At 39.8% G+C, this 26499-nt stretch overlaps 1 protein-coding gene across 1 annotated transcript in view; it reads right to left on the bottom strand.

The window, feature by feature from the left end:
• The window catches only part of TMX4 (thioredoxin related transmembrane protein 4), a 49303-nt gene extending 31087 nt beyond the window's left edge, over positions 1-18216 (bottom strand). The window contains exons 1-2 of the mRNA XM_047771693.1: positions 17886-18216; positions 5365-5480 (exon numbers count right to left, since the gene is read on the bottom strand). Of these exons, the coding sequence (XP_047627649.1) occupies positions 5365-5480; positions 17886-18070 (301 nt within the window). The 5' untranslated portion in view covers positions 18071-18216. The remainder of the gene's footprint in view (positions 1-5364; positions 5481-17885) is intronic.
• Between the last annotated feature and the right edge of the window lie 8283 nt (positions 18217-26499).

The following is a 26499-nucleotide window of genomic DNA, read 5'->3' as shown; positions in this document are numbered from 1 at the left end:
GCCAAGGGCGCGACCCTAAAAAGCAAAAAAAAAAAAAAGCAAAAAAAATTCAAATAAAGTTGTCAATATAATGGAATACAAAAGACTACACTTTACAATTATAAAACTAAAATATTATCAGTAACTAAAGACAGTAACTAAATTGGTTGCTATAGTAAATTAGGGGCTTTAAAGACACTCCTTATTCGTAGCCAGAGTCAGATCTGTTTCCCTCTAATCTAGTGAAACAGCCACGTGCTCTTTAAGCAGCTGCTGTCTTCCTGTCCTAAACAACTAAGCTCACCTGCATGGAACAGAAGGTTCAAGTACATACTCTTTAAATTTAATTTTCCAAAGTCAACTCAACTGAAACATCATGTGGTCTATGCAGTATTAAACAGGCAATGTCATGCAATTTAATGGAAGGCCTATCCTCTCTGTGACATTTATATCTTGGCTGTAAAAATGCAATGTGTCTATAATCCTAGCTTTATGACCCTGCAATCTTATTTTCTATTTAAAATACCTGAAAAAAACCTCTTCTTAAATATACTAATAGAATAGTTACAAGGATAACTAAGGACTTTGCAGGAACACTTCAAAAATTCTTGCTAAAAAAGAAGAGATTCTTTTTAACTTTTACCTGCAGGCAAAAAGAAACAAATTTATCCCTTTCTAGCATTCCTGTACACTGCAGCCCTGATGAAAGATAGGGTAATAGGGGGATCTGTGTCCAAATATAAATCTATACACAGAACTATCCAGTAAAGAGCTCAATTGTAGGGGAAATAATATTTCAATGGTCTCCCACTGCTCATTCAGGATGTAGGATTGTGTAAAATGAATTAAATATTTAAATAGCTTCTAAGAATAGGGACAAGCTGCCCCAGAGGTTTTCCAGTGAGTAAGTACCACATAAGACAGCCTCTCTTCATTTGGCTTCCAGGACCCCTACCTCCCCATCTTCTTGAGGTTTCTCCTTTTCTGCTGCTGGAACTTAGGAAGATGTTCTCATAAATGTTGGAGTACGCCAGTTCTCAATCCTCAGAACACTTCTCGGGGCACACTCCCTAGGTAATTCCAATTCTTCTCTTTGCTTGACATACCATCTGCACTGATGACCTCAAATGTCTATCTCTTAGCTCATCTCTATTTGGATTTCTATTAAGATCTCAAACAAACCCTGTCTCAAACCTGCTCCTCCTTCAGTCTCCTCCATGTTCTCACTTTATACCAAGTACAACAACCCATCTATCAGTAAAAACTTTTGGATACTTCAGCCAAACGCCGTATCTCAAGTCCAACTACTTATCACGGCTGCTGCTATTCCAAGCACCTGTCCTCTCCACTCAGGACTACTGCATTAACCTTTGACTTCTCTTCTTGCTTCTACATCTGACCACTTACAGACAAGTCTTCACAGACCAGCCAAAGGAATACTTTTAAAACATGAATCAAATCATGTCACTCCCCTGCTGTGATCTTCTAGTAGTTTCCTTTTTAGCATATTTGCTATAAAATCTATACTCCTTGCCATGGCCAACAAGAGCCTGCATTGTCTGGCTCTGAGTACCTCTCCAGCTCCACCTGTCTCGGGTACCACACTAGCTGTCATATTGTTTCTCAAATAAGCCAAGTACACTCCTACCTGCACAGCTGCCTAGAATGCTCCTCCCCAAAGCCTGCTGGAATTCATTTTCTTAATTTATTAAGACCCACAGCCAAATAGCTCTTCCCTGGCCATCCTACTAAAATAATAGTGGCTCCCACCATTTTCTACAGTTTTACCCCACTTTCTTTTTCAACACAGCCCTTATCACCACTAGATATTATTTCCTAATTTACTTTTGTAACTGTTTATCTACTTCTCTAAAAGCTCAGTGAGGAGCCAGGTCTTTTCTTCCTTATTCACCTGCATCATTCATCTGTATCACTGGTATCCAGAACAGGGCCTGGTGCACGGTATGGACTCACAACTTTGTAGAACACTTTATTTCTAAATGCTATTACAAGATTGTTGGAAAGCATTAGGTTTACATTTTAAGTAAAATTATAAACATAAAATAGTATAATCTAAGGTGACATGTTCTCTAGGCCACTCAGTCATTTATATAAAATTGTGTCCTCTATTTTTTTTTTATCAGTTAAGTTTTGTTTTTTTGTTTTTTGTTTGTTTGTTTTTGTCTTTTTAGGGCTACACCCGCAGCATATGGAGGTTCCCAGGCTAGGGGTCGAATCGGAGCTGCAGCCACTGGCCTATGCCAGAGCCACAGCAACGCCAGATCTGAGCCGAGTCTGCAACCAACACCACAGCTCATGGCAATGCCAGATCCTTAACCCACTGAGCAAGGCTAGGGATCGAACCCCAACCTCATGGTTCCTAGTCGGATTCACTTCCACTGCGCCACGACGGGAACTCCAAGTTACAGTTTTTCAGTTGTTATCATTAGAAAGAATTCTAGAGCCTCTACTTTCAAAAGCTGTTCTAAGACAAAACAATCACCTTTTGGTTTGGAGGCTTTGTTTCTTCACTATTTCCATAGAACACCAGAACAAAGACTTTTTTTTCTTCAACTTTGATAAATACTTCAAGCATACACACACACACACACACACACACACACAGAGATTATATTTATATAAATACTATGAGTCAATGAGGAATGTGTTTTTAAAATACTTTGTCATAATCAATTTCTTGCACTTGATTATCAAAAAAAGCATTCAACCTATTCACAATGGAAAAAAAGTCTACATTTTGATAGAAAGACTGTATTCAATTACACCTTAGATCTGTGAATCCATCACAAAGCTAACTGTTTAATTCTTTTAATCCAAATCATGCTGTGAATTCATGGCAGGTATACCAAAAGGCTGAAATGTGAATAGGCCAGCTGCATTTCTAAGAAACTCATCATAAAATGTGTCTGGTGCCCACTAATTAACAAGGCTTACACCTGATTTCACTGGACTCAAACTACTAAAACACAAAAACAAGTTTATAGCAGGTATGTAACTGTGAGGACTTGACCTCCAAACAGAAAAACTCGTTATAATAGCCAAAACCATGAACAAATAACTATAACTGTCCATCTCTAAACAGCCGACAGGCAGAAACGGTTCTGATTCAAATCCTTAAAAAGGTGAAGGCATGTAATAGAAATTTCTCTCCAGGGGTTTGTCAACACATAGCTCTTCACAGACACCATTCATTTTGTTGTCCAAGTAATCGGTAATTCAAGTGTTTGTAGGACTCACAGTCATTATGGAGAAGGAATAATTACATTCCATACCTACTGTCTTGTCTTTTTCCTCCTAGTGAAAAGATGCAATAGATAAAAGTTGAATGTAGATAGGAAAAAATATACTAATAAAGGCTGAAAATAGTCAAATTTGAGACAAATCATAAAAATTCAACTTTTCTGAATTTATATATAATACAGTTATTTTTAAACTATAAATACAAATTTATTGTGCGTATTTTTTCAGAATTAAAGTATCTCCCTCTTTTGAAAAATTGTGCCATTAACAGCTAATAAATGTAGATGGTGACAGAATGAGAAATTCACCATTTTGAAACTCTTAATAAAATATCTGATTCAGGTAAGATCACGACAGATCTTACAACCCCAAAGTATCACCCCACAGATTACTTGTTAGCTACAAAGTGGGGTCTCTTCTTAATAACTGAGCTGTTTAGAGTCATCACCTCAACCAAGCACTCTAACTCAACATCACTAATGGTGACATATGTGTCCTCTGATGAGATACAATACAAAGAAAGTCATAGTATCACCTTCCCATAAATGCCTAACCCAAATCATGCCTTTAGACTGGAAGTTCAAGTTTACAGAAAATGCAGAAAGTACAAGAACAAGTTAAATGTCATTGTAAGGAAACATCTAGACAAAATCTTGGCCTGTTCTTTTCAGGTTATCACTGGCATGGAAAAAATGGAGGACGATTCTTGTCAGGAGACATGTTTCTACAATCTTTTCTTAGCCTCTTTGCTTCTATTTTCTATGCTGAAAACTCCATCTTGTCCTGCTTTACTTCACCCCTATTCCTGCATGAAAAAAAGTCGCAATGTTGGTAAATAACTTAAGCTTATGAACAAAGACCAAAAGGCATAAGTTATTCATGTGGTCAGCTGAATGAGGACATAATATGTTGGTCTAAGCATGCCTGTGCAGATTGGCATGCTGTTTGCACAGCAAGATATGTCCTGTTAAAATAAGAGAAAGAGGAACCTCATGGCCCCAGGGTGTTTATGAGCTGTTGTCAGCAGAATATACATCAGTAAGGAGAATGAGGTGCAAACTAGGCATGCCAGGTTGCCACAGATAGGCATGCCTTCTGCAGAAGCACAATGGTGATTCTCTAGATGCTATGCATTGACAGCTAAAGCCAGGGTTCCTCAATGCTAATGATTGTTAAATGCCTAAAAGTCAGAATAAAAGCTTAACCATCTACCAGCTATGTGACTTTTAAAATAATAAAAGAACTATAAAAATGATAAAAAGAACTACATCCTGCATCTACAACCCCCTCCTCATTTGATGTAATCCTATAGAGCACAATAAAAGCAGGGTGGTTTCTTGAGGTGGGGCTCTTGGTCCCTGAGACCTTGAGTCCTCAGTTCCCACCTTTAATTAAGATAAATGTCTCTGTGTCTTGTTTTGTTTTGTTTTTGTCTTTCTGCCATTTCTTGGGACGCTCCCGAGGTATATAAGGTTCCCAGGCTAGGGGTCAAAATGGAGCTGTAGCTGCCGGACTATGCCACAGCCACAGCAATGCGGGATCCGAGCCACGTCTGCAACCTACACCACAGCTCACAGCAACGCCAGATCCTTAACCCACTGAGCAAGGCCAGGGATTGAACCTGCAACCTCATGGTTCCTAGTCAGATTCGCTAACAACTTAGCCACGACAGGAACTCCTCTGTGTCTTGTTTTATGTTAACTTTTTCTTAAGTTTCACAGCACCCGTTCTTCAGCCCTCACCTGCTGAGCTGCTCCCGGATAACAACCAAATATAACTGGTGAACCTTAAGGGATCCTGGTTTAAAAAACTATAAAAAGTCATGTGGGAAGTAATTTGGGAGATGTTCATACACTGAAGTAATGAAGGATAGTCTCATAATGTCTGCAACTTATTTTCAAATAACTTAGCAAAAAATAAAAATATAAATATATATGCACATATGCATGTGTAAACACAAACATACACAGCCAGAAATAGCTATGAGAAAATGTTACCTGTTGATTTTAGGTGGTCCATTCATGAGTAATGAATATTCTAGTCATCCAACTTTTCAGCATGCTTGAAAGAGATTCGAATTAAAAACAACACACTTTTGCATTTGATGTTCAACAGTCATAGTACCTGGTTCTTGAATGACATCTACTTTCCCCACACTGATCTGAAGTATTTCACCATTCTTTGCAAACGTCTCCCATTCTGAATCAGTCTGCTGACAGGATGGACACCAAGGGGCATAACTACAAAAGAAAAATAGTTAGTCAATATCCACACATAAAATAAGCCTATAAAACAAAAGAGAGTATTTCAATTGAAAAAATAACTATTTAACTAAAGGGAGGTGGTACAAAAGCCATGCTTTTTCAGAGTCATCTGATACAGAATTTAACGCCTAGAATTTAATGTTGTGAATATCAATTCCCTTGGGGGGTGGAATCAGCCAAAGGTTAATATTTTTCACAAATGACTGTGATACTTAAAATATTTCATTTCAATGTTAGTGCTACAATCAACCCAAATTTTATCAGTTTCCAGATAGTTTTTGATATTTGAGGGTGAGCTCTGTTTTGAGAGCACTACCAAAGGACAATTTTCACAAGACTGCCCCTAAAATAGCCAAGCCAGTGTCAAATCCATCAAAATGACAATTTGATTAGCAAAGATCAGAAGATCTGTTGCTTGTGGGTCCCCAAGAATGTGAGTCATTTTCAAAGATCTCTGGCAATTCTGAATCATTTTGAGAAAGAAAATAGAGGCTTAAAGTTTAAGTCAACTCTCAACACTTAAGACTTAGAAAAATCTGTGTCTTCAATCAGAACTCTGCTTCTTACATTTTATTTTTTCATTCCATGAACTGAGCACCATCCTAGAAACCGAGGCTACAACTGTGAACAAGACAGTGTGCCTTCTCTCCTTATGGATTATACAGTCAAAAAGGTGTGTTTGGAAGCACAAAAGACCCAGAATAGCCAAAGAAATCCTGAAAAAGAAAAATGGAGCTGGAGGAATCAGGCTCCCTGACTTCAGACTATACTACAAAGCAACAGTCATCAAAACCATATGGTTCTGGCACAAAGACAGAAATATAGATCAGTGGAACAGGATAGAAAGCCCAGAAGTAAACCCACGCACAACTAATCTATGACAACGGAGGCAAGGACATACAATGGAGAAATGACAGCCTCTTCAATAAGTGGTGCTGGGAAAACTGGACAGCCACATGGAAAAGAATGAAATTAGAACACTCCCTAACACCATACACAAACATCAACTCAAAATGGATGAGAGACCTAGATCTAAGACCAGACACTATAAAACTCTTAGAGGAAAACATAGGCCAAACACTCTCTTGACATAAACGACAGCAACATCTTCTCAGATCCACCTCTTAGAGTATTGACAATAAAAACAAAAATAAACAAGTGGGACCTAATCAAACTGAAAAGTTTCTGCACAGCAAAGGAATCCCTAAACAAAACGAAAAGACAACCCACAGAATGGGAGAAAATCTCTGCAAGTCAATCGACTGACAAGGGATTCATCTCCAAAATTTATAAACACCTTCTGCAACTCAATACCAAAAAAACAAACAACCCCATCATAAAATGGGCAGAAGATCTAAACAGACAATTCTCCAAAGACACATGGATGGCCAAAAAACACATGAAAAGATGTTCAACATCACTCATCATTAGAGAAATGCAAATCAACACCACGATGAGGTACCACCTTACACCAGCCAGAATGGCCATCATCCAAAAGTCTACAAACAGTAAGTGCTGGAGAGGGTGTGGAGAAAAAGGAACCCTAGTACACTGTTGGTGGGATTGTAAATTGGTGCAACCACTGTGGAAAACAGTATGGAGATTCCTCAGAAAACTAAACATAGAACTACCATTTGATCCCACTCCTGGGCATCTATCCAGAGAAAACCATGACTCGCAAAGACACATGTACTCCGATGTTCACTGTAGTGCTATTTACAACAGCCAAGACATGGAAACAACCTAAATGTCCATCGACAGAGGAGTGGATCCAGAAGATGTGGTACATATACACAATGGAATATTACTCAGCCATTAAACCTAGAAATTATCATGGTAAGTGAAGTCAGCCATATAATAAGACACCAACATCAAATGCTATCACTGACATGTAGAATCTGAAAAAAGGACAGACTGGACTTCTTTGCAGAATAGATGCTGACTCACAGACATTGAAAAACTTATGGTCTCTGGAGGAGATAGTTTCGGTGGTGGGGGGATGTGCTTGGGCTGTGGGATGGAAATCCTGTGAAATCAGATTGTTATGACCATTATACACCTACAGATGTGATAAATTCATTTGAGTAATTAAAAAAAAATAAAGAAAGAAATGATGGGGGAAAAAAAAGGTAATTACAATCCAGGTGGCAAGTGCCATGACTCAAGCATGGGAGAGATGCTATAGAGACACTTGGAAGGTGGGTGATCTCAGAAGGGTCCACAGAGAAAGAAGTATCTGTGCTAAGATCTAAAGCAGGAGTAATACCCAGAGAGGGTTAAGGAATGTTCTGATCTAAACAGAGAGAACAATGTGTATAAAGTCTCAGAGTGCTGAGCACTTAAAAGTAGCTCAATGGCTAGCCCTAAAGAGGTAAGAGAATTATGATCAGATGTACATTTTGAAAAACCAGCTGCCAGTTCTGTGGATAATGAATCAGGGAAGAAAAGATGCACGCAAAGGCAAGAGCAGGAAGTCTAGTCCTCTCTACCTTGTCTCTAAAGAAGACTAGTACTTCCAGTCCCAAGATCATGCTAAAAGGTCATTAATCATCCCATTATAGCTTGTTGTCCAATCCCGGAGGGCTGGGAGATGTGGACCTGAGAACAGTCCAAGAACAATCCGCCGACATCTCTGAAGGTAGATTTTTTTTATATCCCTACATTTCCAAGGCAAAGTACATCCTGGTATACCAGTAAGTGCTCAATAAACATTTGCAGAATCAATAAATAAACTTCAAAGAAATTATATACTTTATCTGAGAAAATGGTTACTTTCTACATATTTTCCAAATATTCAAGTGCAAGATGAGACTGGGGCAAGTAGTTGGTAAACTCTAGGGGGAAAAGGGATATTTTATTCTTAAGCACATTTCGATACGCATTTCAGTATATTTCAGTTCAGTCCCCAACCCAGTGCAGTGGATTAAAGGATCCAGCACTGCCGCATCCAGATTCAATCTCTGGCCTGGGAATTTCTAAATGCCACAGGTATGGACACAAACAACAACAAAAATGTCTAAGGAAAATAAGATCCAACAAAGAGAGAGACAGAAGGAATAAAAAAGACATTACCAAAAATAAGGAAGAAAGTTTTAAGTACAATTTAAAGAACTGTAGATCCTCTTTGTTTCCTTAGATCTTTTTTTGCATACAACTCACAAATACATTTATTACATCAATAAATATTAAATCATGCAAATTCCATCATTTAAAAAATTCTAGTTCCTAATCTCTAGATAGATTATTATACCAACCGGGATTTGGGTAAAATTGACCCTCAAATATACAAATGTCATTGAGATAATTTTAGATATTCCATTTTCTGGTCCATGACACTGTTAATGCCGTTATTTCTTTTTTTTTTTTTTGTCTTTTGTCTTTTTTGTTGTTGTTGTTGTTGCTATTTCTTGGGCCACTCCCGCGGCATATGGAGGTTCCCAGGCTAGGGGTTGAATCGGAGCTGTAGCCACCGGCCTACGCCAGAGCCACAGCAACGCGGGATCCGAGCCGCGTCTGCAACCTACACCACAGCTCACAGCAACGCCGGATCGTTAACCCACTGAGCAAGGGGAGGGACCGAACCCGCAACCTCATGGTTCCTAGTCGGATTCGTTAACCACTGCGCCACGACGGGAACTCCCTAATGCCATTATTTCTAAGATTTAATCAGTTTATTGTGTTAGAATGTACCAAGGTCACCCATTACCCTAGTGTGTTCTTTTCATGATGAAGATAAACCAGCTGAGTCTTGTTGTTGAGCTTTTTAAACTATTCAGAGTTCCCGTCATGGCTCAGTGGTTAACAAATTTGACTAAGAATCATGAGGCTGTGGGTTCGATTCCTGGCCTTGCTTGGTGGGTTAAGGATCCAGCGTTGCCATGAGCTGTGATGTAGGTCACAGGTGGGGCTCAGATCCTGCGTTGTTGTGGCTATGGCGCAGGCTGGCAGCTACAGCTCTCATTGGACCCCTAGTCTGGGAACCTCCACATGCCACAGGTGCAGCCCTAGAAAAGGCAAAAAGACAAAAAACAAACAAACAAAAAACTAATAGTACTCTTTTTTATCTAAAAGACAGCAATTTAGAATCTACTATAAGTCAAATACCTCCAGGGCCCAAGTGAATACAAAGAAGGAAAATCCTGTGACCCTAATAATGTTTCTTTCTCTCTTCTTCTCTCCCAGTCTGTCTTAATATCCCTCTCTCTAAATATATGTGTGTGCATGTATGTATGTATATATATATATATAATTTTATATATATAAAATAGTTTTATATATATAAAATTGCAAAGGACTGAAAACATACATACATACATACATTTATTTATTTATTTATTTATTTATTTATTTTAACGTCTGCATGTGCAGCATATGGAAGTTCCCAGGCTAGGGGTAGAATCAGAGCTACAGCTGCCAGTCTACACCACAGCTAACAGCAACACCAGGTCCTTGACCCGCTGAGTGAGGCCATGGTTTGAATCCGCATCCTCACGGATACTAGTCAGATTCATTTCCGCTGCACCACAATGGGAACTCCTACATTTGTATTATTTAAAACCAACTCATAGTGGAAGTCTTCTCCTAATACCAGGACAGAGTTAACCTATCAAAACTTTTCCTTTTACATATAAATTAATCTTTTTTTGATTTAAAAGCCTCCAAGAATAACCGGTAACTTTATAGTCACAGCCACACTAGTCACACTTTTTGAAGGTGTCAGTGACACCATGTACTGGACCGTAAATCTTTGTGTTTTGAAGTAAAAGGCCTTTCCTTTAGCCTCTCAGGCCTCCCCTCAGTCTCAAAAGGCTGACTCAAGAGTTAATGACTAGGAAATACTGTTACAGCTAAAAGCTAGTTAAAACAGTCTCCATTATGTTATGACCCTCCTTGGCCCACTAACTTATTAATAACGTTTATTTTCTAGTTAGAGTCACATTACACCTAGTGTCTGGTTTTTCACAAATGAACTCTTCCTTGCTTAACTGCTTTATTTTACTAATGGTTACTTTTCAGTTAGAGTTATATTGCACCCAGTGTTTTCTTTTGTAACTGAAACACTCCCTAACACTCCTTCTCTGTAAGCAATCTTCTTTCTAGAGAAAAGCTCAAGGAAGGATAACCCCGAAGACAACCAGAAACCATCACCAGACAGACTGATGCAGATTTGACAACTCTGAAATGATCTACAGACGAAGAATAATACAGACATCTTAAATCAATAACACTATCTTCTGAGCTAAACCTATAAAACCCCTTGCTACTCCCTCTCAAGACGGAACATAGTTTTGAGGCATTAACCTGCTGTGTCCTCCTTTGTCTGGCAAAGTAATAATGCTGTTCTTTTTCTTCCTCAAAACTGTCTCTGAGACTTCACTGGTGCCGGTGTACAGAGGCCGCATTTCAGCTACATCAGTGGCATATCAAGTTAGCAGGCTTCATAAAGACATTTGAACTATATTCCAGATAGCCAAATTCATCAAATTAGGTATCAGTCTAATGTTTCTAGCCATTTCTTGGAAACAAAACTCAACAGCATGCTTTTGCTCTCCATGTTGGTAGCCACATACAAATTACACTTAGGTTCCGCTATATAAGGTGGTTGTGATTCTTTGATTGAATGAACTCACTGAATTTTGCATGAGATTGAAATGAGAGTTTCATTAAGTGTCCTACCTAAACACTTGAAGGGAAGGGGTTAAATATATTTACTAGAAATAAAATTTCAGTAAAAATATATTTTTATTCCCAATAATGGGCATTTTTTTCTTCTTCTGTCTTGGCTTTCATCAGTGTTTCCCAGTACATTCTCTTTTCTTATCCTTATAGAAATGAAATAGACAATGACAAATACAGTGTATTTTCACTCACATCTTACTTTGACCAAAACGCTCAGAAGAATCTGTAACAATGAAGACAAAAGAGGTGTACCAGGTTCATCTTTCTTAGTCTTAATAGATAAAACTAAATCAAAATGTCAACAAATAATGCCTTAACTACAAGCGTTAATCTTCTTTCTGGTAAATCTGCATAAACTCTTAATGAGCCAAGAGTTGAAAGCCTTATGCTCAATTCTCTTTCCTAGACAATCGTTTCTAACACATAGTATCATAAAATGTATAAGAAAAATAAAAACTGAAAGCTCTATGAAAACGCTGACACCTGACAGAGAAAATGGAATTCACTAACTTCACTAGAACGAATACTCCACAAAGGCAATGACTGGAACATTGCCTGTACCTAGGACAGAGCCTGGAACATCCCAGGCCACGGTAAATATTTATTGTATTAATGACCAAATGGGAGATGACAGTGATTACCCCTAACACCTAAGAAAATATATACTGCTGTTTTCTTTCTTTCTTTTTTTTTTTTTTTGTCTTTTTGCCTTTTCTAGGGCCTCTCCCGCAGCATACGGAGGTTCCCAGGCTAGGGGTCTAATCGGAGGCATAGACACCGGCCCACGCCAGAGCCACAGCAACTCGGGATCCGAGCCGTGTCTGCAACCTACATCACAGCTCATGGCAACGCCAGATCCTTAACCCACTGAGCAAGGTCAGGGATCGAACCCGCAACCTCATGGTTCCTAGTTGGATTCGTTAACCACTGTGCCACGATGGGAACTCCTACAGCTGTTTTCTTAAGTGATACACTGGAGACAGCTCTTGATTAAAGGAACTCCTATTCATTCACACACTGAGTCAAAAAAATATTTATTGAACACCTGAGACTTGATAGTTATTAAGGTTCTACAACTGAACAGGAAGAAGAAAAATGTTCCTCTACTTAAAAGCTTATCCTCTAGCAGAGGAATAAGACAAAAACTTAGTACAAAAACACATAAATTAACTTACAAGTTGTGATAAAGCCATGCTAGGTACAAACAAGGCACAGTGAAAAACAATCTTACAGGGTGGGGGGCTGTAGAGAAGGCAGGGCACCTTTCGAATTTAAGAGTGTCAGGAAAGCACTCACAGCACTATTCTTTATTTGCAGAAATCAAAGAGATGGTGAAACCATGGGTGGACCTATGAATCCCACAGGAAAAAGGCCTCCCCTCATGTGGATCAGAGTGCTGGCCAACTGAGAGCATAAGCATGGGTCATCCAGGCTCTGTGCCTTCCTCTCAGCTCGGCTCCCCCGGCACGGCTATTTTCCCCAGCTTACTCTGGGGACTGCAAAGCTCAGGCCAGCATTCTAGTTCTGGCCTTGCCCACTACTTAGTAAAGACCCCAACCTGGCCAAAGCTTTAAACTTCTGGGTTTTTAATCTTCTCCAGTTAATGAGAATGAGAATAATTCTGTTGTTTTTTTAGTTTTTGTCTTTTGTCTTTTTTAGGGCCACACCTGCTGCATATGGAGGTTCCCAGGCTACGGGTCCAATCAGAACTATAGTCACTGGCATACACCAGAGCCACAGCAATGTCAGATCCGAGCCGTGTCTGTGACCTACACCCTACCTCAGGCAACACGGGATCCTTCACTCACTGAGTGAGGCCAGGGATCAAACCCACAACTCTTGGTTCCTAGTCAAATTCATTTCCGCTATGCCACGAAGGGAACTCCAAGAATAATTCTGCAGCTGACTGCTGAGATGATCAAATTCCGAGAGGGCCTTCTGAACACATGCTGAAAGCAATGTAACATTTTACTGTGACTGATGTGATCATGACGATGATGGAGATGATGTGGACGATTACCCTTTGTGGAAACAATTTGAAATCAAATACTTTTATGTTAGCCTATGAGCTCCTTTTTTGCATGTTTTTAAATACCCATAATAGTACCTAGGTCAGTGGTTTCCAATCAGAGGCATCTGTAAATGTGTTTTGGGGAGGGGGTTTAAGTTTTTTTGATGTCAAGATCTCTAGAATGAAATGGGCAGGGGCCAAGGGTGTCAAAGGTTCTGCAATGTGTGAGCCATCCCCACTTATCAAAGAATGGTCCAACTCAGAATGCCAACAGTACCCTGGTGAGTACCACTGACAAATGCTCAGAGAGGAAGGATTCATGAAACATTTGCTAAATAGACAAAAGTTACCTATGCTACTTACTTCCTCACAGCCCAGCAGACTGCCAGTGCTTTGAAATCAAGAAATGTAGCTCACTGATCTTCATCTTCCCAAATCCCCAACCCTGAACCTGACACATAAGCATTTAATGACTAAGGTATCAACAAATCACAAGAATCAATGAAACTGCAAAAAATTATAACTGCTTGAAATGAGCACATTAAGGCAATGATGTTGAAGATGTTCCCTCCAAGTATAAGAGGATACTGGAAAAACAACATTAAAACCTAAAGATCCTATGGAAATAATTGAGGCTTTTCTCCATCACCAGATGACTAATTTATTTCTGAACCATGATCATCCCAAGAACAAAGTCAGAAAAGGCAATGCTTTTATAAAGATATCTATGGCTTAGAGATAAACTCAAATTTAACCCAAAGACATAGTTTTCCACCGGATATCAGTTAAAGCACATGGGTCAAGATTAAGCTTTGTGGATATCTATTTCTTTCTTTTGGCGAAAAAAGCCACCAGAACAGTATACAGAATGTACTATATACTTTTCATGTTCCAAAAGAACCGAAATAGTCTTCTCAAGGACTGACGTGATGAGAGCCAGGTGTTTAAAATAGCAAAAAGTTACAAAGTGAAGAATAGTGTGAAACAACGGAAAGAGACAAGAGCAGAAGGCATTTTAAAGATTAGATAATCTTTCCTAAACCAAGAAGGACAAACATTTCAACAGAGATTAAGAAGAAAAAAAAGAAAAAGCGCAGCAAGCCAATTATAGAGACATGGCAGAAAAAGGGGTACAAAGTATAAAAGAACATATGAAAGCAAATAATAAGGAAAATTGAATGTACAAAATATCCACATTATTCAAGAAAATGTTAATAGCAATGGAAAATTTTTTCAGGCTTTTAAAAAGGTTCAATAATAGGAATGGTAAATTACTGCAAATATAGTTTTAACTGATATTTCTCCTTAACAGAGAAGTGCTTTTTTAAAAATTGAAAATTCAGTTACAAGAATACAAAAAAATCTGTTTGAAAAACAAAGACAATATAACAAATTAAATTTTGCAACGGGCTTTTTATGTCTCAGAACAGAAAAACACTGGTAGGTCTTTAAAAATAAATTACTTATACCAACCTAACTAGCAACTATACTATAGGAGCTTTTTATGAAGGGGGATAGAAAAGAAAATCTCCAGGGGGGAAGGAGTATATAAGCAAATGAATAAATAAAGAACTGTTGGAGTTCCCATCGTGGCGCAGTGGTTAACGAATCCGACTAGGAACCATGAGCTTGCGGGTTCGGTCCCTGCCCTTGCTCAGTGGGTTAACAATCCGGCATTGCCCTGAGCTGTGGTGTAGGTTGCAGACGCGGCTCGGATCCCGCGTTGCTGTGGCTCTGGCATAGGCCGGTGGCTACAGCTCCGATTCAACCCCTAGCCTGTGAACCTCCATATGCCATGGGAGCGGCCCAAGAAATAGCAACAACAAAAAAGACAAAAGTCAAAAAAAAAAGAACTGTCACTCAGTTAATGCTAAAATTTTAATATTATCAGAAAGCCTCCTAACTTGCTTCTTTAGAGAAATTAAATATATCACCTGCAGATCCCTAACAAGTTCAAAGTGTTAACAAGGGAGCCAGTATTAAGACATTTTGTTTTTCTGTTATATACACCTGAAAAAAAATCTGATAACTTATTGGATGTTTGAATGAATTTCTAGAAATTGATAGTAGGCCTCTAGTGGTACTGAAGATAAAATTTCATTTTTTTTTTACGTATTGGATTTTGTCAAAGGGAAGAGGAGTATCACCAATAAACAGCCACAGTATTTCTGCAGGACAAGCACTGAGGTTCTGGAATTTGGATGCTATGTTTAAATCCTTTTCTTTCTTGGCCTCGCTTCGTATCAACCTATTCCGAACTGTATTCAATGAAAAGAGAACTTCTACTAGAAAAATCTCACGTGTTTATACAGCTTATTTCCGGTTACAAGTGACTGTGGCCTGGCATGAAAGGCCAAACATACTCCATACGATGGTCACAGAGCAAACTTAGAGAAACTGATTACTACACCTAGGCTTGCACATTTATGAAGTAAAATTTGAACCATCAACATAGCAAACATAAAAGTTGTTGGTTGTTGCTCACTTATAATCTTAACTTGGCTTACACTTACCTGATCTTTAGTGTTGGGTTTTACTTAAAAACAAAACAAAACAAAACAAAAAAACATAGTATTAGGAACTATAAAGAAGCTGAGGCCATTAAACTAATGAGTCTTTTCTGCTTTGACCTTTGTCATGAATACACACAAACTCAGTTTTCATCAGAAAACTGACCTAGGGAAAAACTCCATTTCAGTATCTCTTGAAAAAAAATTTCTACAGTAGTAGTTGACAAAATGCAGTCTCTCTGGAACTCTTATAATTATTACAAACACGACAGTACAGCCATGCTCACTTTAAAATTTTCTCTCAAATAGAAAGAGTTCAAAGTAGTTAAGCAGTTTATTTTATTTATTTATTTTTTTTGCCATTTTTTGGGCCACTCCTGCGGCATATGGAGGTTCCCAGGCTAGGGGTCCAATCGGAGCAGTAGCCACCGGCCTATGCCAGAGCCACAGCAACGCGGGATCTGAGCTGCGTCTGCGACCTACAGCACAGCTCACCGCAACGCCGGATCCTTACCCCACTGAGCAAGGGCAGGGACCAAACCCAAAACCTCATGGTTCCTAGCCGGATACGTTAACCATTGAGCCACCATGGGAACTCCAAGCAGTTTGTTTTAATAAGGGCTTCATGTCTACAGATCTCTTCAGCAATTTCATTGATTTATCATGATACCAAAGGCATTCTACTTTGAGGTCTAAAAGTTGCCAAGGAGGGAAGGGTGGAAGTGGGATGGACTGGGAGTCTGGGGTTGGTAGATACAAACTATTGTATTTGGAGTGGATGAGCAATGAGATCCTGCTGTATAACACAGGGAGCTATGCCTAGTCATTTATGATGGAACATGATGGAGGATAATTTGAGAAAAAGAATGTATGTGTGTGTTTGTGTGTGTGTGTGTGTGTATGACTGGGCCACTCTGCTGTACAGCAGAAATTGACAGATACTGTAAATCAACTATAATAGAAAAAATAAAAATCTTTAAAAAAAAAATGCACTCTTCTTTGTGACCAAAAGGTAAATATTTGTTTGAAGGGGTAATGAGCATTATGTTCTTTGAACATAATGATCTACTAAGTGACTGACTGCCCTGAGTGAAACTGAGGTTTTCATTCTATAGAAATAATCTGTTTGCAATCTAAATTCAAAGAATCAAAATGTAGGCCTAGGCAAATAAAGGAAAAATTCAATTCTATGAGGCTCTGTGTCCTCAAGGTAAAATTAATTAACAAATAATGGGAATCAAGTATGTCTATCTTCTGAAAACCACAGGCTAAGGAGATGAAGTTATGGTGGTCATTTCTCCAACCATCCCTCATTCTCCTACAAGCCCCCCATGACGGTCTCTAGCTTATTCAGACATCTGCCCACTGCCTACTTCAAGCCGTTTTCAGAGTTACTTCCTTTCTAGAGGAAGTTATTTTTTAGCTAAGATGAACAAATCCTCCCCGCTCCTAAATGAAAACTGCACTTTCCCACCTCCTACAAGCAAAAGCACTACCCAATATTTATCTTCTATTGTTCAAAAGGGGAAATTTATTAATGTCCTTTTCTTTGACATTAGCACAATTAAGATATGACATCTACCCAGAAGGCCCCACCTCTAAAAACTGTAACAAATAACAACATTCATTTGAAAGCTTGTTTTAAAACTTCTAAGGCATCGATCCTTCCGTTTTTTCACAAAATCTCAGGGTCTTCAAAATGAAGACTGGAAGACTGTACAGCCTGGGTCTGCCCTTCACGGTGCTGCAATTATTCATTCAACAAGTACCTTGCCAAGTCAGTGCTACGTATTTGTTCGGTACACGTGTCACTGAAAGAGAGCCCTTTCTCCTCTACGTACACCCTTCTAGAAAGCACGCAATATTCTTGCAGATTTTCTGTTCCCCTTCCTCCCCTTGGTAAACTGCTCACACAGCCCAACCCTAAAACACTTCCTCCCAAAGCCGGGGACTATCCCTGCAAGGGCGGGGATGCTCTATACCGCAGCCCTCACCGCGGAGGGCCTGGCGCGCATGCGCAACGCGCGCAGCGGGGCCTGGCTCTGCAGGTCTTAAACCCGGTGGGTAGGGGGCCCGAGATCCAGCATAGCCGACTGTGCGGTGGGGGAGCTGCCCGTGCGGTTCTGAGAGGTTGGCGCCCGCGACGACGGTGTGGCGAGCGGGACGGGTGGGCACACTCACAATTTCAGCATCCACTCGCCCTCCAACACCAGCGTCCAGTTGGAGGCGGTCATGGGCCGTACCAGGCTCCGTTCCTCCGGTACCGCGGCCTGCTCCGAGCCGGCCTCTGCCTCTGCCGCCGCCGCCGCCGCGACCCAGGCGGCCAGGAGCGCCGCGAGCAGCGTGCCGCGGCGCCCGCCCACCATGTCTGGGCGCGGAACGAGGCTCCACGACAGGAGCGCTGGAAAAAGGCGCGGCGGACCCGCCGACCCGGCCTTCCCAGGCAGCGCAAAGGGAGGCCAGAACGCCCAGCCTCCTCCCACCAGCGCCGACCGGCCCAGCTTTAGACGCGGGCGGCCGGTCGGCACCGCCTCTTATGGGCCTGGGCCCGCCGAGGCCACGCCCCCTCCCGCCTGGACTCGTTGTTGCCCCGGGCGTCAGTTGCCTTGGCAACGACCTCTCTCTCTCTTCTCCACCGAGGCGTCGAAAATAAACAGATGACCTGATGTTGCTTAAGTTAGAACCTGCCCAGAGTGTGCCCAGGTTCCAGTAAGGGGGGTTGCGCGTGTTGGTTTTTCGAAACAGAAACATGGCCTGTAATTTAAAAATGCATCCCCCTGAAAAGACTAAATAAATAAAAATAAGAAAAAGGAGTTCCCTTTGTGTCACAGCAGAAGCGAATCCTACTAGAAACCCTGAGGTTGGGGTAAAACCCCTGGCCTTCCTCAGTGGCTTAAAGATCCAGCGTTGCCCTGAGCTGTGGTGTAGGTCGCAGACGCAACTTGGATGTGATGTTGCTGTGGCTGTGGTGTAGGCCGGCAGCTACAGCTCCAGTTCAACCCCTAGCCTGGGAACTTCCATATGCCCCAGGTGAGGCCCTAAAAAGACTAAATAAATAAATAATGTAAAAATTTTTTAAATTAAAAAAAAATGCATCTCCTATTCAACAGTAGTAGAAATAACAATGGACTCCAAAGTAAAAAATTTAATGGAAAAACAAAGGGACATATTGGGCAGCTCTTTCTGAAAGGAAGAGAAAATTTGAAGTACTCTTTGCATATATTGAAGTTGTACTGCCCATTGGAGATAATGAAACTAGAGCATGTGATTGCATTTTTTTACAAAATTATTTTAAATTCATAAAAAAGATGTCTAAAACATGAACACTAACAGAAAAAATAAGTCAGTTGATAAGAATATTGCCAGTTGAAATAAAATGGACCCCTTTCTTCTCTTGACAACAATTTTGTCAGATCTAGAGTGAGAGTAGCCTTAAATGATTTCCAAATCTCCTTACAGATGTGCATTGGATGCATTTGTATCTTGAGACCACCACAACCTTAGTATGTATGACTGAATTACAATTAGAGGGAGAGATTATTCAAAATGTGTTTTATAAGAACTTATTAGATGTGCAAAGCAATATCTCTGTGAAAAAGTGTTATTTCAGCCCTGGAACTGAACCAAAGACAACTGTACAAGTAGAAGTACTACAGTGCACATGAGATCAATCTTCAATCAGCACATACAGGAGAGAAAGATGAATTTTGCCTGCAGAGATCATACCTGAAATAGGTGTTAATTAGTAGTTGCTCAGTTCCATGTGGAGCCAGCCCTTATCATCCAAATATAAGACCCAAATTTACAAATCACTGTAAATTTGGAAAATATCCTTGCAGTAAATGTTGTTAAAAGTCACTATTGGAGTTCCCGTCGTGGCGCAGTGGTTAACGAATCCGACTGGGAACCATGAGTTTGCGGATTGGTCCCCGCCCTTGCTCAGTGGGTTAACCATCCGGCTTTGCCGTGAGCTGTGGTGTAGGTTGTAGACGCGGCTCGGATCCCACGTTGCTGTGGCTCTGGTGTAGGCCAGTGGCTACAGCTCCGATTGGACCCCTAGCCTGGGAACCTCCATATGCAGCGGGAGCGGCCCAAGAAATAGCAAAAAGACAAAAAAAAAAGTCACTATTATTTTATACAGATCAATCCTATAAACTCAGTGGGAAACATTTTATTTTGCTTTTAAAAACAAATAATATGTACAGAAATTCTATCATTCTTTTCAGTACAGTTTTTGTATATGATACCATTTTTGGAAATAGGATCTGATATTAAGGAATTACTATTTCACTGGGTGTGATAATGGTTATGTTATTATTACATTTTAAAAGCCTTTATTGGTTACAGACAGTGAAATATTTATGGGTAAAATAATATGATGTCTAGAATTCACTTTAAAATAGACCAGAAATAAAATTTGGGAGGGTGGAAGGAGGATGGATTAAAGAAAAGTCGCACAACATCAATCAATGTTGAATCTAAGTTCATCTTTGCTATTCTCTCTACTTTTGTGTAGGCTGGAAAATTTGCAAAATGAAAAGGTTGGAAAGAGAGAGTATCATTGCTGAAGCTCTTCCTTATTTCTAACACAAAATGTTTGTTCAAGGGCTGCATTTCTTTGCCATCAGACTAGGGGCAGTAGGAAGGAACATAACAAGAATATGTGGGATCGAGTTTTCAGTGGGGTGGTACAGATCAGAGTACAGCACCTTGGCCTAACACCCTACCTATGTGACTTGGGGCTAAAAAGTTAACACCAATTTTCATATACAGGTAATAATGGAACCTACTGCATAAGGTGGCTGTAAAGATATTTTTTAATGAGATTCCTTTATTTTTTTTCTTTTTCCTTTTCTTTTTATGGCCACACCCACATCATATGAAAGTTCCCAGGCTAGGGGTGGAATTGGAGCTGCAGCTGCCAGCCTACACCACGGCCATAGCAACACAAGATCCAAGCCGTATCTGCAACCTATGTTACAGCTTGTGGTAACTCCTGGATCCTTAACCCACTGAGCCAGGCCAGGGGTCAAACCTACATTCTTGCAGACACTATGTCGAGTTCTTAACCTGCTGAGCCACAACGGGAACTCTGGGTGTCTGTAAAGATTAAGCAATACAATTATAATTCTTAGGTCAGTGCTCAATCCTCTTCATGTTTAAAGCATGGGTCACAGTTTAAAGGAAATGGGCACATAACCATGGGAGAATGAGCTTTTTTCCCTGGAGAAGTTTCCAGTGGTGACACTCTGGGGCAGCAATGGTTATGTGGCCAAAAATAATCAATAAACAATCAACAATGAGAATAGAAAAGAGTTTTATTTGAGCCAAACCGAGGACTAGCCCTGAAGCCAATTTCCCAGATTTCTCTGAGAAACTTCTCCAGAGAAGCAGGATTTTCGGCACAGTTTTATGTCTTGTTAGAACAAAGAACATTGAACAAGTCAGGGTTACATTCCTTCAAGATTTAAAAAAAAAAGAAAAGAAAGAAGAAAAGAGGAGTTCCCGTTGTGGCTCAGTGGTTAACGAATCCCACTAGGAACCACCAGGTTTCGGGTTCAATCCCTGGCCTCACTTAGTGGGTTAAGAATCTGGCATTGCTGTGAGCCGTGGTATAGGTCACAGACCAGGCTCAGATCCCACATTGCTGTGGCTCTGGTGTAGGCCGATGGCTACAGCTCCGATTTGACCCCTAGCCTGGGAACCTCCATGTGCTGCAGGCGCGGCCCTAGAAAGGACAGAAAGATGAAGGAAGGAAGGAAGGAAGGAAGGAAGGAAGGAAGGGAGGGAGGGAGGGGAGGGAGGGAGGGAGGGAGGGAGGGAGGGAGGAAGGAAGGAAGGAAAAGAAAGAACAGACCGGCGTAGACATCAGACACTGAGAGTCAATATGACCTTGACACGTGGGAAGAGAATCTCATCATCAAAAGAGCACCAGCATTGCCATCCCAGGAAGAGGGGTATTTAATCTTTATTTTTAACATGGACATCCTCTTTACTTCTGGTCAATGTGCCCTTTTCTTTAATAATGAAAGCAGATGTACAGTGTATATTGATGGGCCACCAACGGGCTGTTTTAGTTAGCGTAAAATTCAATTTAACTCATGTATAAGCCAGAATGACTTTCCTATATCTCAATATGTGAACATATCTTTAATTAGTTACACAAAAATACGTGGTTCCTGGTAGGAAAATGAAACAAGATAACAATAAATATTCCAATGGTAGAAATTTTAAATAGATGGTAAGAAGCAAAGACCTTGAAAAATTGGCAATGCAGGACTTAATATTACAAAGATAATGAATGAGGGATAAGGTGATTGTATTTAGATCACAAACTCCGTAATAATAGAGTGTAGAGGTACTATACCTTGGTTTTCCTGTTGAGGATGGTGAAACTGGTATGGAAATATTAAATAAGGTATCCAGTGCTGTAAAATTAGTCCATAAAGTAATAATAGTACAGGAATTTAATTACACAAACAGATTTGCTAAATGCCTTACAGGAACAAGAGATGGAGGGAGAATTATTAAATAGGACACTTCCTAGAACAGATGGTAGGAGAAATCATAAATGATTGAAATAAACTGTATTATTCCAGGCTGGTGACTAGGAATGAATCCAGAAGGAGCCTTGATAAGCCTCTAAGAAAAGCTAACCCAGAAGCGCCACTTTGGGAAAGAGAATCAACTGATTTTTTTTTTTTTAAACTAATGAGTTCAGGAAATCTGCACACAGAGAATTATACATAGATCAATGCTCTTCCTACATACCAGCAAGAATTAATTCTAAAATGTAATATAGACAAACACCTCATTCAAGAGCAAAAAAAAAAAAAAAAAAAACTACAGAAACATAGAAAGTCATGGCAATGCAAGTTCTGAACTGTACCTGCAACCTGTGCCGCACTGTGCAGCAACCCTAGATCCTTACTCCACTGAGTGAGGCCAGGGATCAAACCCACATCCCCAAGAAGACTACATCAGGTCCTTAACCTGCTGAACCACAATGGGAACTCCAAGATTTATTTTTTTGTAGAGAAGAAACTGAGAAGGACCAAAAATGTCCATTGAGTTTATTGTTCTGCTCTAAGGCAATCAAGCATGTTAACTAAGTCATCAGCTCATGGTATCTATACAAGGATTCACTTTACAGATCTCATTTTAGTTAAGTATTTCTTGATATTTGAACCGAGTATTTCCCAAGATAAGTAAATCATGTATTTAAAATGTTTTCCCTTTGTTTTATTTACACTTCAGTGAGGGTAAAAAATAACTGTTCACCATTTAATAAACAATTTTATATTCCTGAGTATAATTTTTATCTATCTTTCAAGCTCCTCTCCCTTTGTCATCATGTATAATTTCGAAATCCAAAATTAGGCACAGGAGTTCCCATCGTGGTGCAGTGGAAACAAATATGACTAGGATCTATGAGGACGCAGGTTCGATCCCTGGCCTTGCTCAGTGGGGTAAAAATCCTGTGTGGCCATGAGATGTGGTGTAGGTCGTAGACACAGCTCGGATCTGGCATTGCTGTGGTTGTGGTGTAGGCCAGCTGCTGTAGCTCCGATTCAACCCCTAGCCTGGGAATCTCCATATACCGTGGGTGCAGCCCTAAAAGAAAAATAGGCACAGATAGGCATTAAAATACTAGCTACTGCAGGCCAAGAATTGAACATTTTGTATTTTACCTAATGAAAGACTTTGGGATACTTGCTAGGCAGTAATATATATGTTCCTGATTAAAGCTGAGAAAACAGGGTATATTCTGTAAGAGAAAATTTAACTAAATTGTAAAATTTACTACTAAAGCAAAAACATAATACTTAAAAATTACGTGCATAATAAGACAGATTCTGTGTAACACTACTTGCCCACCTGCCGGTGGCTTGCTGGTAAATGCTCAGCAGTCTGCATCCCTGAGGCTGAAAAGTGCAGATATGTTTGCCAATTTCTGTGCTCTACGAACTCCCACATGGCTTATTTCAAACTATCAACTTGATTTCTACCAGCCAGTAACATTTCTGAAAATGTATTAGTTGGCTCTTAAAATCTGGTGCAAGATGACTGCAGCAGCCATTGCAAACACTGATAATGTTATACCCCCACTGACCACAATGCTCACCCTTTATTGTTTTAACTACTAAAGATATGAATGTAAAAAATTTTAAATACCTTAAAAATATGTGAATATAGGTGTATGTACAGGCTGCAAATTCATGAACTTAGAATGCTGCACTTGATTCAATTATGTGCTTTTGGGCACTTACTAAATTTCTTCTAATTTTTTTTAACATACCAAAAGAACACACGTTTTTAAGTGAATTTTTACATAAAAATGTAACTGGTATTGAGTTACCGCTCACGTCTGTGGCACACACACACACACACACACACATCAATGAATTTTTAAATGACTTGATTTAGTACAGGTGGTTGGGACGTGGCAACAACCCTGTTTCCAACATAACAAAATGACGCTTTTCATATGTTCCACGACAGATTTACAACACTGCCTAAACCCTAGTGAATTACAGCATTATTTTCTTTTCCTCCAAATGCAGTTACATAAAAGACAATGCATACTTTAAAACATCTGCAGTATGAAATAGGCTCTGTGTTGTCAAGTTTTCAGCTTCTGCCTTATTAACTGATAAAAATGAAAATAAATCTAGAAATACTTAACAATTCTTAATTTTCTCATTCCAAAGGGCTAGGAATATTAGCTTAGTTTTACCTTCAGATGTTTAATTTGACATAATAGACACTTTCTCCATTGGCCTTATTCAATGCCATACAAAAGAGAGAATTTCCATCACATCATCAAAGGTGATTTAAAAAGTCCTTTACTAAAAAATGTCAGAGTTCCCCTCATGGTTTAGTGGATTAAGAATCCAACATATGGTCCATGAGAATGTGGGCTCAATCCCTGGCCTCACTAAGTGGGTTAAGGATCCAGTGTTGCCACAAGCTTCAGTACAACTCGCAGATGTGGCTCAGATCTGGTGTTGCTATGGCTGCAGCATAGGCCAGCAGTTGCAGCTCCAATTCAACCCCTAGCCTGGGAATTTCCATATGCCACAGGTGTGGCCTTAAAAATAAAAAAATAAAAATAAATAAAAATACAAATAAAAAATACTGTTCCTTAAAACCATCACAGGATGGGATTTCCCTGGTGGCCTAGTGGTTAAAGGATCGGGCATTGTCACTGCTGTGTCTTGAGTTACTGCGGTTATGCGGGTTTAATCCCTGGCCTGGGAATTTTTGCATGCTGTCAAATGAGTTCTACACATTTTGAGTGAGGCAATAATCTCACTACCTGACATTCTCCTAGGATGCCCAGCTCAATGATACTGGGTCCTATTTACTATATATGATCCTGAGCCAGGTCCACCAGCGAAGGGCCTTTTAGAGACTGTGCCTCTACCTTCTAACCAACTTCAGTAAGTCCATTTACCGGATGTCCACATGCATTTCCCTTGGGTTATATCCTCTGTAAAGGAATGAGTAATCTCACACAGATGATTTAATTCCTTTCTCACAAAAGGAATACAGTACATTGTCTTAAGGAAGTTGGCTAGGTGGGAATGGGGTAAGACAAAGACTTTAACCTGAATATCGGAGTTCCCATTGTGGCAAGCAGAAACAAATCTGGCTAGAATCCATGAAGACACAGGTTTGATCCCTGGCCTCCCTCAGTGGATCCAGCATTGCCTTGAGCTGTGGTGTAGGTCACAGGCACGGCTCGGATCTGGTGTTGCTGTGGTTGTGGTGTAGGCTAACAGCTACAGCTGCAATTCACCCCCTAGCCAAGGAACCTCCGTATGCCACAGCTGCAGCCCTAAAAATAAATAAATAAATAAATAAATAAATAAATAAATAAATAGGAAAAAAAAAAAAACCCTAATGTCCTTTTGGTCCATGTGAATGTACCTGTTAAAATAATAATATAAATAGCAAGATTAGTAAACTAGAAGCCGGCAGTTTATAATCAGTAACACCTGATATTTCTGGATACTTATTTTGTCGACATTCGTGGAAAATGCTTCTATGCTATACTTAAACATTGCCAATTTAATTTTGGTAATGGAATATTTGGCACAGGGAAAATTGAGAGTGAGGAAGAGAGTGTAACAAGATTAAAATCCTTTGGCTAAGAACAGTGCATATCCTTGTGTTTTGTTTTGGAGTTCTGCCTAATAACAGTTTATTTTTTTTTCCTCCTGAAATATATTAGTGGATTTTATGGGCTTTCTGAATGGATTAATGACATTTCCATTTTCAGTTTTGACCATTGTATTTTATTGTGCTTTCTGAAGTGATGGCTAGGCTTTAGGACATTATTCTAGCTATGTCTTTGTCTCTCTACTGCCTTAAGCAAGACTTGACTATTTTTTTTTTTTTGTCTTACATGCAAGTATAATAGGTTATAGACCTAGAATTTGGGCTGAATTTGGCCTACCACTTGTTAGTTAGGTGACTTCAAATTTACTCAGTTTCTCTGAGTTTCACTAATATTTTCCCCATCTCTGAAATGGGGTATATCAATGCCAACTGTTTCAGCCCAGATTCCCTAGAAAACAGAGCTTGAGTCCAGGTTGAAAGCAAAAACTACTTAATATGTGGGTTGTGTGAAAATCTAGAGCTGTAAGAGTGAGGGAAAGAAGGGAAATGAGGCAAAAAGGGTACAGAGTCATGGTCATCAGCAGATATATTCACTTGACACAGGGTGCCCTAGATTACTGTAAAGAGAATTCATGCATCAGAGTAGTCCATCAGAGGGAGGAAAAAGAAG

This window comes from Phacochoerus africanus, chromosome 3 (genome assembly GCF_016906955.1).
Source record: "Phacochoerus africanus isolate WHEZ1 chromosome 3, ROS_Pafr_v1, whole genome shotgun sequence".
NCBI lineage: Eukaryota > Metazoa > Chordata > Mammalia > Artiodactyla > Suidae > Phacochoerus > Phacochoerus africanus.
This window is presented reverse-complemented; position numbering and strand designations above follow the sequence as displayed.